This window comes from Mesoplodon bidens (assembly GCF_964165515.1).
Source record: "Mesoplodon bidens genome assembly, chromosome: 5".
Taxonomy (NCBI): domain Eukaryota; kingdom Metazoa; phylum Chordata; class Mammalia; order Artiodactyla; family Ziphiidae; genus Mesoplodon; species Mesoplodon bidens.
The window spans coordinates 2,435,642-2,447,454 of NC_138161.1; the positions used below are offsets into that span (position 1 = coordinate 2,435,642).

Sequence of the window (11,813 nt, forward strand, 5' to 3'; positions counted from 1 at the left end):
AATCTCACCCTGTCCTTCAGAAGGTTCTAGACCATTATCAGGGCATGGGTTCCACCTGCCCAGCTCCTGAGGCCACAGGTCCCTGAGACTCTGAGGAGATACGCTCCCAAAACATGACCTAAGGCTTTGCAGGGTCCTGGTCATCCAAGCCTGGTCTGAGGGTCTGGACTCTGCAGGACGGAGGGGCCTGCAGAACTGCCCGCCCATTCATTCGTTCAGATAGCCCCATACAGACAAGGCTGGGGAGGAAGGGCCTGACCTGGACCAGAGTAAAGGCACAGGGATGCGGACACACCCAAGGTGGGGGGAGGGAAGCTCTGGGGAGGGCAGAGCAGGTCGGGAGTCGCTACATGTGAGCAGAGAGTGGAAACAGAGTAACACGGCGGGAGAGAGAGAGAGAGAGAGTGTGTGTGTGTGTGTGTGTGTGTGTGTGTGAGCAAAGAGTGGAAACAAAGTAACACGGCGGGAGAGAGCTCCAGGACGCGTGTGTGTGTGTGTGTGTGAGTGTGTGTGAGAGGGAGTGTGTGTGTGTGAGAGAGAGGGAGAGAGTGTGTGTGTGTGTGAGAGGGAGTGTGTGTGTGTGTGTGAGAGTGTGTGTGTGTGTGTGTGAGAGAGAGAGAGAGTGTGTGCATGTGTGAGAGAGGGGGGTCTGCCCCAAATCTGCAATAGGGATTTGGGGGGATAGGAACTGGGGGATGAAGCACAGGGCGCCCCAGCTTTGGGCAGAACGACACAGAACAACGATCCTCTGCTGCTGTGCGTAAGGAGGCCGTGTACTGCCGTCACTGGGGGAGCTCGAGCTCGGGTTAGGTGACGAGGGTGCAGGAGGACGGGTGGGGCTGAGGTCCCGGCCTCTGAGGAGAACAGCAGCTTCACGCCCTCGTCTCTCACAGGGGACACGCCCACCCGTGAGCGCCCAGGCTGAGGGCGGACTCCCCAGCCACTCCCCAGAGCCTGGCAGCCAGGCCCCATCCGCCATCCTCGCCCCTCTCCCCACACTGCTCCCTGCCAGAGCATGGGGCGAGGGCCGCCCCGCCCGCACCTTACCTCGTAGATGAGGAAGACTTTGGCTCCCACGTAAATGCCCATGCGCGTCACGGCTCGGACGGCAGCATTCATGCCTGCGAAGGGGTCAGGGAGACGCCTGTCAGTGGAGACACGGAGCGAGGGCGCCCTGGACCGTCCCTCCCACATCTCGGGGGGCGCCGAGCCAGGACTCCGAGTCCGGCATGGGGTGAACGCCCCCCACATTGCATCGGCTTCGCACTTGGAAATAAGCCGCCCCGGAGTTAAACCGGGAAGGTCCCCACCAGGGCCCGATTCCCCCTGAGCCCAGAGCACAGGCACCTACAGACCTGCGACGTCGCTTCCGGCCGCATCCCCGCCACCCATACTCACCTGCGGCCTCTGCTGCTCAGCACAGCCCCCCTCCCCAGCCCCCAGGGCCCTGACCTGGGGGAATCACAGCAGGTTGGGCACATGGCCCCAAGATGCAAAACGGGGCAGGTGGGACGCAGGGGCAGCCGCCTTCCAAATGCGCCCGCAGCCTCGGCTAGACTCTTGGGCCACCACCCTGGGGGGCAGCTTGGGGAGCACCCTGAGGTCGGTGCCTGTGGCCCTGGGGTCATGAGCCTTCTGCCCCTTGGCCTGGAGGGTGGGCTCCATGAGACAGGAGAGGAGGACAGCACCCCCTAGGGCCAAGTTCAGGCTCCTGGGGGTCGGACGGCCCCAGTGCAGCGGAGTGGGCCGGCGCCCCTGCTCCCCAGCCTGCAAACGTACGCCGGGGCCACCAGGCTCAGCGGGTCACCTCTCTTCCCTGTCCCCCAGCCCTGGGACCCCCACGGCCCCCACCCCCCGTCTACGGCAGCCACCTTGCAGTATAGGCTTCCTGGAAAGGCGGACACTCATAGGGCAAGACGAGGGAGCAGGAAATGCTCAGAGGAGCCCAGAGGAACCTCAGTCCCCTTCCCTCGTGGTCAGTTCTGAGACTGAGACCCAGAGAAGGCAAAGGTGTCCCTGCAGTCCCTGCATGGGGTCGGAGGCACCCCACTGCGTCCCTGAGGTCCCTCCACGGGGGGCCGTCCCACTGTGTCCCCGGGGTCTCGCACACAGTCAGGCTCACAAGGCACAACCTGAAGAAGACCCCGTGGGCAGCCCCACAAGAGACTCGAGCACCAGCAGTGGGCCCACGTGGTGGCCCTGCCCTGTCTGTGGGTGGGACGCGGCCCCGCCCAGGGCTGCAGCTGCTGCAGGCCTGGACAGTGCCAGGTCAGGGGCCAGGTCAGGGGCCCTGTGCGGGCACCTGGGGCGGGCCCAGCCTCCACACTGACTGCCACCTGGCTGGGGCCCAGGGACGGGGGAGGGGCAAAGGGTTGAGGGGGCAGGAGCCTGGTGGAATCAGCGGCTGCAGGCAATTCGCCTCAAACCTTCTTGCCCGTCACAAAAGATGTCAGTGGTTCGATACAAAGGGGCAGGCAGGGCGGCCCCCACGTCCTCAGAGAGGAAGACGGCTGGCCAGTCACCTGCCCTGGGCTCCAGCCTCTGACCCTGGGTCTGGAGGCTGGATTGCAGACATGACCTGTGCTTGGTCTGGCCCCAGGACCACCCCTGCTCCCCCTGCCTTCCTCCTGGTGGTCCTGGCCCAGAGCACATGCACATCCCGTGGTCTGTCCCTAAGCTGTGAAAGCCTTTCCCTGGAGGGGGCGGGGCACCAGCCAAGGGTGGCCGAGGCCCCAGGAGCCCTGCCCCACCCCCGGGCCCTCGGCCCTCTGAGCTGGTGGAGGGGCAGTGCCCGTCAGCTTGGGCGTCCTGCGGGAGTGCCGTCACCCCCAGGGTCCCTCGTAGCTTGTGTGGTCCACAGGGTGACCCTCATGTGAAGACGCTCGACCTTTACCGTACTTACACTAGTCTCACCCTGTCTCCAGCCTGGAAGGCGGGCCCAGGGGGAGCAGGTAGCTCCCAGAGGGCCATGGAGGGCTATATAGCGTATGGCACCTCAGGAAGAGCGCAGCGGGCAGAGCCTACCCCAGTGCAGGCTCAGGGCATCGGGCTCCCAGGAAATCAGCCCACTGTCACTGCCCCCATTTTGCAGATGAGAAACCGAGGTCGCAGAGGGAAGGCAGGGGAGCTGCGGGAACCCCGGCAGGTGAGGGCAGTGCCAGGATGTACCCTGGGCCCTCCTTGGGCCAAGCAAGCTGCCCTGTCCCCAGCCGGCAGCCGAGGCTCCTGCTGTCTGACGTCCAGGGCCAGGGACTCCCGGGGCAGAGGTGCCCAGATGTCACGGCTGGCAGAGCTCAGAGGCCACACTCACAGCCGACACACCTGCCTTTAGCAGAAGAACCCCATTTCTAAAGAAATCATAAAAGTCTCACGTCCCCCAAACGAACGGAAGTGGGGTTCAGTGACTGAAGTTAGGGGTAGGAGCCCAGAGAGTGTACCCCACACCCCCCCCAGACAGTGGGCTGCCCCAGGGACCGGACCCAAAGGGCTGACAGCCCTCTTGCCTGAGGTCAGGGGGCCTCAAGCTGCAAGCTCCCTGCCCTGCCTGCCCTCCCTGGCCTGCCTGTCCCTCCCTGGCCTCCCTGTCCCTCCCTGGCCTGCCCGTCCCTCCCTGGCCTGCCTGCCCTCCCTGGCCTGCCTGTCCCTCCCTGGCCTCCCTGTCCCTCCCTGGCCTGCCTGCCCCTCCCTGGCCTGCCTGCCCCTCGCTGGCCTGCCTGCCCCTCCCTGGCCTGCCTGCCCTCCCTGGCCTTCCTGCCCTCGCTGGCCTCCCTGCCCCTCGCTGGCCTGCCTGTCCCTCGCTGGCCTGCCTGCCCTCCCTGGCCTGCCTGTCCCTCCCTGGCCTGCCTGTCCCTCGCTGGCCTGCCTGTCCCTCGCTGGCCTGCCTGCCCTCCCTGGCCTGCCTGCCCCTCGCTGGCCTGCCTGCCCCTCGCTGGCCTCCCTGCCCTCCCTGGCCTCCCTGCCCCTCCCTGGCCTCCCTGCCCCTCCCTGGCCTGCCTGCCCCTCGCTGGCCTGCCTGCCCTCGCTGGCCTGCCTGTCCCTCCCTGGCCTGCCCGTCCCTCGCTGGCCTCCCCGTCCCTCGCTGGCCTCCCCGCCCCTCGCTGGCCTCCCCGCCCCTCGCTGGCCTGCCCGTCCCTCCCTGGCCTGCCCGTCCCTCCCTGGCCTCCCCGCCCCTCGCTGGCCTCCCCGCCCCTCGCTGGCCTGCCCGTCCCTCCCTGGCCTGCCCGTCCCTCCCTGGCCTGCCTGCCCCTCGCTGGCCTGCCTGCCCTCCCTGGCCTGCCTGCCCTCGCTGGCCTGCCTGCCCCTCGCTGGCCTGCCTGCCCTCCCTGGCCTGCCTGCCCCTCGCTGGCCTCCCTGCCCCTCGCTGGCCTCCCTGTCCCTCCCTGGCCTGCCTGTCCCTCCCTGGCCTGCCTGTCCCTCCCTGGCCTCCCTGTCCCTCACTGGCCTCCCTGTCCCTCCCTGGTCTGCCTGCCCCTCGCTGGCCTGCCTGCCCCTCCCTGGCCAGCCTGCCCCTCGCTGGCCTGCCTGTCCCTCCCTGGCCTGCCTGCCCTCCCTGGCCTCCCTGCCCCTCGCTGGCCTGCCTGTCCCTCCCTGGCCTGCTTGTCCCTCACTGGCCTGCCTGCCCTCCCTGGCCTGCCTGCCCCTCGCTGGCCTGCCTGTTCCTCGCTGGCCTCCCTGCCCCTCGCTGGCCTGCCTGCCCCTCGCTGGCCTGCCTGCCCTTGCTGGCGGGGGGCAGGGCAGGGGCGGGAGGGAGATGAGACACCTGCAAAGCTGCACCCCACCCCCGGCCCCAGCAGGCCCTGGGTCCTGCAGAAGCATTTGGTCCGCCTCTGGGGCCTTGGGCAGCCCAGGCTTTCCACCCTCAGGTATCTGCCTCCCCGGCTGCCCTCGCTGGGGTGAGGCCACTGTGGGCTCACTGCAGGCTCCTGGTCCAAGCCCCACCCCCTGGCAACAGTGGGGAGGCCAGCAGTTCCGGATGGGGTGGTGGGAGGCGCGGGGGCGGTGGCTGGAGACCCAGGGACTGCCAAGGGCCCCAGGCTTAGGGTGGTGTGCTCAGTCTTGTAGCGGAGAACAAATGACCGTATTACAGGAAAACTCTTCAATCGTAGAATGGAAGTGTGCCAGCTACCATGGATACGGAGGCCTGAGGGCGAGGGTTTCCCTGTAAACCTCATTGTAAGCTGCCTTCCTGAAAGGGCCTTTTTAATTGCCCTTTAATCTGCTTTTCTTCCTCAAAATAAACCCAGGGTGGCAGCCACAAGCCCCACAGGGCCAGAGGAGCAGCGGGGAGAGCAGCTGCATCTCCCGCTGATGGACCAGCCCTGGACCCCTCCACTCCAGCCTCCAGCCTCCAATGGGCCAGGGACGCTGCAACAGATGACTTCCTGTTGGAGGAAATCGACACCACCACCAAACTGATGTCCGAAGGTGGATGCCTTTGTTCATAAGGTGACTTTTCCTCACAATTAGCTTCCGGGAAAACAAAATGTACACGAAAGAGGTGATCCTGGCAGGACACGGGGCCCCGCAGATTCACACTTAATCATCAGTCGATGTGAACACGTGGAGCCAGGCTGGGACGTAACGAGATGGGGGCGGTCCTCACCCGCAAATACAGGACGTCAACATCCACACGGATCAACCCAGAAAAGGCAGGTCCTGCGTGTTACTGAGGGGCAGGGTGGGGTCCGCCCCAGGGCCGAGACCGAGGGGTGGAGCCAGTGGGCAGCGGGGCTATGTTATAGGCTTCTAGTCACTTTTGCACAAAGTAACATCCGGAACGACCACGTTCCCTCAACGCACGGACACCTCCTCCCCGCCAACGGGAAAGGCAGAGGACGCGACTTTCAGGCTGGCTGGAAGGAACCTGCCAGGTGGCTTGTCTTGTTTACAGAAGGGGAAACTGAGGCCCGAGGGATGTGCTCGGGTCAAGTCAGAGAGCTGGTCAAGGCCGGCCCCACCGGGACAGGGTCTGCCCGCTCCCCCGCCGCCCACTGCCTCGAGGCTGGCTGGTTTCCGCTCACTCCAACAAATGCAGACTTGAGCCTCGGGGAGGCAAGTGCAGGTCGGGGTGGGTGCCCGTTCTCCACGGCAGCTGTCAGCCCCGCGCCCACCCGGGAGGGCACGTGGGGAGGGCCCGCCTGGCACCATCAGGTCCCTAGAGGTCGGCCTCTGTTTGGAAGGCAGCGGGGGCCCCTGAGGGCAAACCTAGAACCCACCGTCTGGAGCCAGCTCCCCGGAGCAGTGCCGGCGAGAGGGCGCAGGCCCGGCGCGGACACCCACAGGCTGGCCTTCAGAACTTACAATACAGAAAGGCTCCCTGCCCCCCAGAGAGCCAGCTGGCCCTGGCATCTTCCCCCAGGCATCAGCCCGAGCCCTAAACTGGGGAAGCTTGCGGAGCCCTCCTCTCTCACAGCCCCGATCAGAAAACCACGTTACAGCCAGGGGTCTAGGGAAGCGAGGACCCAGCCGGCGGTCGGTGCGCTGACGGCCACACTCCTGGGCGTCCAGGAAGCACTGCCCGTTCCATGTGGGGCATTAGGGCCGGGCTGGCCAAGGGGAGACCCACAGGTCAGACAGGCTTTGCCCTCCCCTGGCCCACCGGCCCAGGCCGGCAGCCCCTTCCTCCCGGGCCCTTCCGCTGCCCCCACTGACCCCTCGTCCTGTTTAGTCTGTGCCGCCCACCGGCCCGGCTCCCCTGCCTAAACGCGCATTTATCTCCCCAGCCCCCCTCCACTGCTGTTGTCTCCACGGTGCAGACAGGAGCCTGGGCGGAGACCCCTGTGCCTGCTCGAGCCGGGAGCTGGGGCCTCACAGAGGAAAGGCCTCTCTGGAGAGGCGGGCCCAGCCTCTCAGGAAGTGTCTGTCCCCCATATACCAGGCCCTTCCCGTGGTCCAATCTCACAGGGCAATGCTTCCCCAAGACCACTCTCCTCCCACCTGGCCCCGGCCCACTGGCCAGGCCCTAAGAGGGAGCCGCCGCTGCCCAGCAACAGGCAAGTGCTCTGGCCACGCGGGGCTGCGGACGTGCAGCACAGCACACTGTCCGCCCGCCAGACCAGGTCCGGAGGGCTCAGCCCAAACGCGCACAGGCCGGGGCGCAGACAGTGGTTCATGTCTCTGCCTTCCTGGGCTTGCTGCCTTGTGAAAGCCCCCTCCTCCTGGCTCTTCCCTGCTTCTGAGTGGGGAGCGGGGAGTCGGGGGCCTGAGGCAGGGAGAGGAATTATGTGTCTGGACTTTCTGATCTGGAAGGACGCAGATCAGGCCCGGCTGTGCAGCCTGAGAGTGCCGGCTAGGTGCCTTCCAGGCCTACTTCCTGGGCTAATTAAGGCGTCTCCTGAGGTTCAAGGTGTGTGGTGTGGCCATGCGGCCAAGCCCGACAGGTGTGACACTGGCCATCCCAGGCCAGAGGCGCTGGAGAGCAGCAGTCAGGACAAGTCCAGGGCACCAGGACAGACCCCAGGAGGGGCACTCAGCTAGCTCTGCCAGGTCCCAGCTGCAGGACCCTGGGCAGGTCAGCAGGAAGGCCACCACCTTTGGCCTCCCCTGTACAAGGGGGGTGGGAACAGCTCTGCACTAAAGAAAATGCCCCAGAGCCGCCCTGGAGGCAGTGGTTTGGGGGAAGCACGGTGCCCCCAGGTCGTGTTTCATAACTAGTTAGAGTCGGGGCTCTGCGGGCCTGCGGGGACCTGCCCAGCCTTCACTGGCCTCCGCTCAGCTTGGCCTCCAGGAAATGGGGCTTCTGACACGCGCCACCGGGAAAGCGTGCGGGGAGGGCCTGGGGGCAGCAGGAGCGGCGGCCGGCGAGAGCACCCTGTTCCAGCCACGGCTGGCCGCGCGGACACACCCCCGGCGGGCCGGGCGCAGAGGCCGTGGTGGGTGGCACGTACGCGGGCCCCCGGCGCGGGGCGGGTCCAGGACGCGGACCGGGAAGGGGACCGGGGCTGGGAGGGGGAGGAGGAGGCGGGAGGCGAAGGCCGGGAGGACGACCTGCTGACCGCGTGCCCCAGGTGCCTGCCGAGGGTGCGGGCGCGCCCCAGGGACCCGGGGACAGCAGCACCCCGCCCGCCGGCGACCGGCCCCCGCGTGCCCGCGCCCACCTTGCGCATCGCCGCCGCTGGTCAGCACGCCGATGGCCTTGCCGGCCCCGGACGTCCGCAGCTTCTCCAGATCCACGGTGGCCATGGTGGCGCCGACTCGGCCGCACTCGCTCTCCCGCCCCGCGCCGCCGCTGTCGCTGGTCCCGCCCCGCGCCCTGCGCTCCGCCCTGCGCTCCGCCCCGCGCCGCCGCTGTCGCTGGTCCCGCCCCGCGCCCTTCGCTCCGCCCTGCGCTCCGCCCCGCGCCGTGTGAGGTCACCGCTGTCCACGCCGGGGCGGGGCCGACGTGCACCCGGCACCTGGGCGGCGGAAGTGGGCTTCGACCCGGCAGCGCCGGCATTTTTGTTCAAGTTTCTAAACCCGTTCAGTCTAACAAGGGGCGCGTTTATTGAGGGGGCGGATCGCGGCCGTCTGGGTCTGTTAGTCACAACCGCGGCAAAGCTGGTCAAGCACGGTGACCAGACCTGAGGGAAGGCCAGCCAAGGGAGGCCAGACGAGTCCCATTGCCAATCGCTGCCTGCCCGGCTTCCCGCAGGAATTTCTTATTCTAGGCGCCGGTCTATTTCAACTTCGTTTATTGCAGGAGCCACAGAAGCTCTACCCCGACTCGGGGCACCCCTGGTGATGGCCCTCCCGCTCGGAGGGGTGCATGATTAAGATGCGAAAAGAGTTAGGAAAACCAGCCAGCATCCATCCATTCATTTATCCCTTACTTCAGTAAATGTTTGCTGGACCCTTGGAAAACCTGCACACCAGGCATCGTGTGGGGTGGGCACCTGGGTCAGGACGGGGGGCTCTACCTTGGGTGGTCAGTGGGTCCGTCACTTGGAGCCACGAAGCCCCTCCCCGGATCCAGACCCCCGGAAATGTGGGAATCCAGCCCAGTCACCAGACTGGACCCTTGCCCTCAGGAAGACTGGTCGCTAGTGGGAGAGTCCCCATGAACCAAATCGGGGGCTTTGAGGAAAGGCATCCAACGTGACAGGGCCCAAGACACCCAGTGGGGTGGGGGGCTGGGGGTGGGGGTGGGGTAACATTCTGTTTCTTTTTATTAACTTTATTTATTTATTTATCTGGCTGCGCTGGGTCTTGGTTGCAGCACACGGGATCTTCATTGCGGTGTGCAGCGTCTTTTTTTTTGAGTAACGGCATGCGGACTCTTAGTTGCGGCATGCGGGATCTATTTCTCTGACCAGGGATCGAACCCAGGCCCCCTGCCTTGGGAGTGCGGAGTCCTAACTGCCGGATGGCCAGGGAAGTCCCGGTAGCATTCTGTTTCTTGAGCTGGGTGGTGACACAGGTGTGTTTGCTTTATGAAAATTCAGCAAGCTGATCACCTATGATTTGTGCCTTTTTCTTTATATATGTTATGTTCTAATACAAAGTTTACGTAAAAATATTGCATTGTCGGGGAAGGGGGAGGTATGAGTCAAAGGGAGAGAGTTTCAGTTCTGCAAGACGAGTGTGTCCCAGAGCTCACTGTCCAGCCTGGTGCTGGAAGTTAATGATGCTGTAGTGGACGCTTAAAACATGGCTAAGAGGGTACTCGTATGTTAAGTGTTCTTATCACGAGTAACAACAACTATTTCTTAAATTATCACAGAGGGGAAATAGGGACCTCATTAGTCACAGCTGTGCCAAGTCAGGCACGGATAAGAATCTGGGCCACTTGACTGACCTTCTGGCCTCAGGTTAAGAAGATGGAAGAATGGCAGGGACTCACAGGCAGCCCTCAAACTCTCTGTGCCCTGAGGCCCCCCGCCCTTGTGTGGATGGTGGCCTCACCACTGGGCACACAGCTGTCGTCCTGGGGTCTCTGTCACCATCAGTTTCCCTTGTGGACCTCGTGGTCACCAGCTCCCAAATCGTCCTCCTTCTTTTGGGCAGAGCACATCCTCCAGGAGCTTCCTGAGAAAGGGCTCAGGGCATTTTTGAGATTCTGCCTGTGTGAAATTGGCCTTTCTCGACCCTGGTACTTGATTGAAGACTCGGCTGTGTGTAGGATCTTGGGTGAGAAGTCATCGTCCTACAGGATTTTGAAGGTGGCTTCCATCATTCCAGTGTTGCTACTGGGAAGTCAAAGCCGCCTGACTCCTCTGTGTGTGCACAGGACCCAATATTTCCTCCCTAGAAGCGTGCAGGACCTTCCTTTCCCGGGGGCTGTGAAATTCCACAGGAAATGCCTTGTGTGGGTCTGCTTCCCAGTGCGGGGCCGGGCACGTTCTGGGTCCTTCCAAGGCAGCAGTGCGTGTAGGACACACTGGGACAAGTAACTGGGACAAGTTTCTGCACCATTTCCCCGACAACTCTTTCCTCTCTGCATTTTCCCTTTACTCTTTCTGGAACTCCTGGTATTTACATTTTGACATCCTATATAGTTTTACTTTCCATTTTTAGAAAGTCTTAGCTTGACTTTCCTATTTAACAACTCATTTTTGCTGTACGTTCAGAGAGCTTTCTTCAGCTTGCTATGCCAACCTGGTGTAAAGTTCTCCAGTTCTGCCGTCATGGTTTTGATTTCCAAGAGCTGTTCCTTTTAACAGAGTCTTGTTCTTGTTTCATGAATACAGGGCCTATCTCTCTAAGAATCTTACAGTTTTATTTGGTTTTTTACCATTCACTCCTCCCCTCTGAGTCTCTCTTTTCATCTGTGCTGCTTTCTTTCTTTCCTTTTGTCTTGGTCTCTGCCATCCTAGGGGCCTTCTTCAATGTCTGGGAACCCTTGGCTATCTGTGATTAAGAGGCAGAACCTCTGAATGTGACAGGTGACTTTTGGTTGTTGAGTCTTGCTGTAGGGTGAGCTTTCTGGGCCATTTTTTGGGTAACCCCCAGAACTGTTGTCCCTTTAGGTTGGTCAGATTCAAGAAAAGAATCTTCCAGTCTCTGTCTGGAGGGAAGATCGGGTCAGGAGCTGAAGGAAGCAGGGCTGGAGCCCCGCATGCAGCCTTCTGCCTGGTGATCCGGCCACGCACTTTCCATGTGGACCCCTTGCCTCAGTTGTTTATGGCATTCCCAGGTCCAGACACTCTGCCTGACCTCCAGAGTAGAGCTCCTGACCTCTGCTGGGGTGAGGGAGGGATGTGGGGCTCCATTTTTCAGCCAGCCTGACCCCTCCTCTCCCACCAGGCTCATCGGCTGAGGCCTCAGGACCACTCAACGCTTGGCCAGGGGCCCTGTGTTTATGCACGGGGTTCTTCTGGAGACTGTGAAGGGTAGATCGGCTTGCATACTGGGGGACCCCAACCTTGTACTGGCCCAGCCTGGTTGTTTGCACCAGCTGCAGAAGCACTTCAGATCCCAGCCCATCAACCACAGGCACGACCCTTTCCTGGGCTCCAACCACAAGCCTTGTCTGCCTGCTCCAGGCTCATAGTCTGTGAGCCCAGGAGACACAGGTGCTGCACATGGGGTACAAAGTTGGACAGAGACGTGGGGAGGGGACCCTGCGCAGGGAGGTGGGGGACGGGTGGACCACGAGCGCTCAGGATGGCCCCTCCGGGAGAGAGGCAGGTCAGACCTGGCTGAAAGCAGAACAGGGGTTTCGATCATCCCCCTGCAACTCGGGAGAGCCTTGAAGGCCTGTGGTCTGGGGGTTGTTGGCTTGCTTTTCCATTTTGCCGTGGAGAATTCAAGCATGCACGTAGGCAGAGAGAGCAGTAAGATGGCCCTGTGCCCCCACCTCCATCCCCCCGAATGTTCCGTTCAGAACAGGGTAGGAA

The 11,813-nt window shown here is 63.2% G+C and overlaps 1 protein-coding gene across 1 annotated transcript in view; it reads right to left on the bottom strand.

The window, feature by feature from the left end:
- The window catches only part of PFKL (phosphofructokinase, liver type), a 28,271-nt gene extending 20,033 nt beyond the window's left edge, over positions 1–8,238 (bottom strand). The window contains exons 1-2 of the mRNA XM_081234747.1: positions 8,097–8,238; positions 1,048–1,121 (exon numbers count right to left, since the gene is read on the bottom strand). Of these exons, the coding sequence (XP_081090873.1) occupies positions 1,048–1,121; positions 8,097–8,181 (159 nt within the window). The 5' untranslated portion in view covers positions 8,182–8,238. The remainder of the gene's footprint in view (positions 1–1,047; positions 1,122–8,096) is intronic.
- Positions 8,239–11,813: the final 3,575 nt, after the last annotated feature.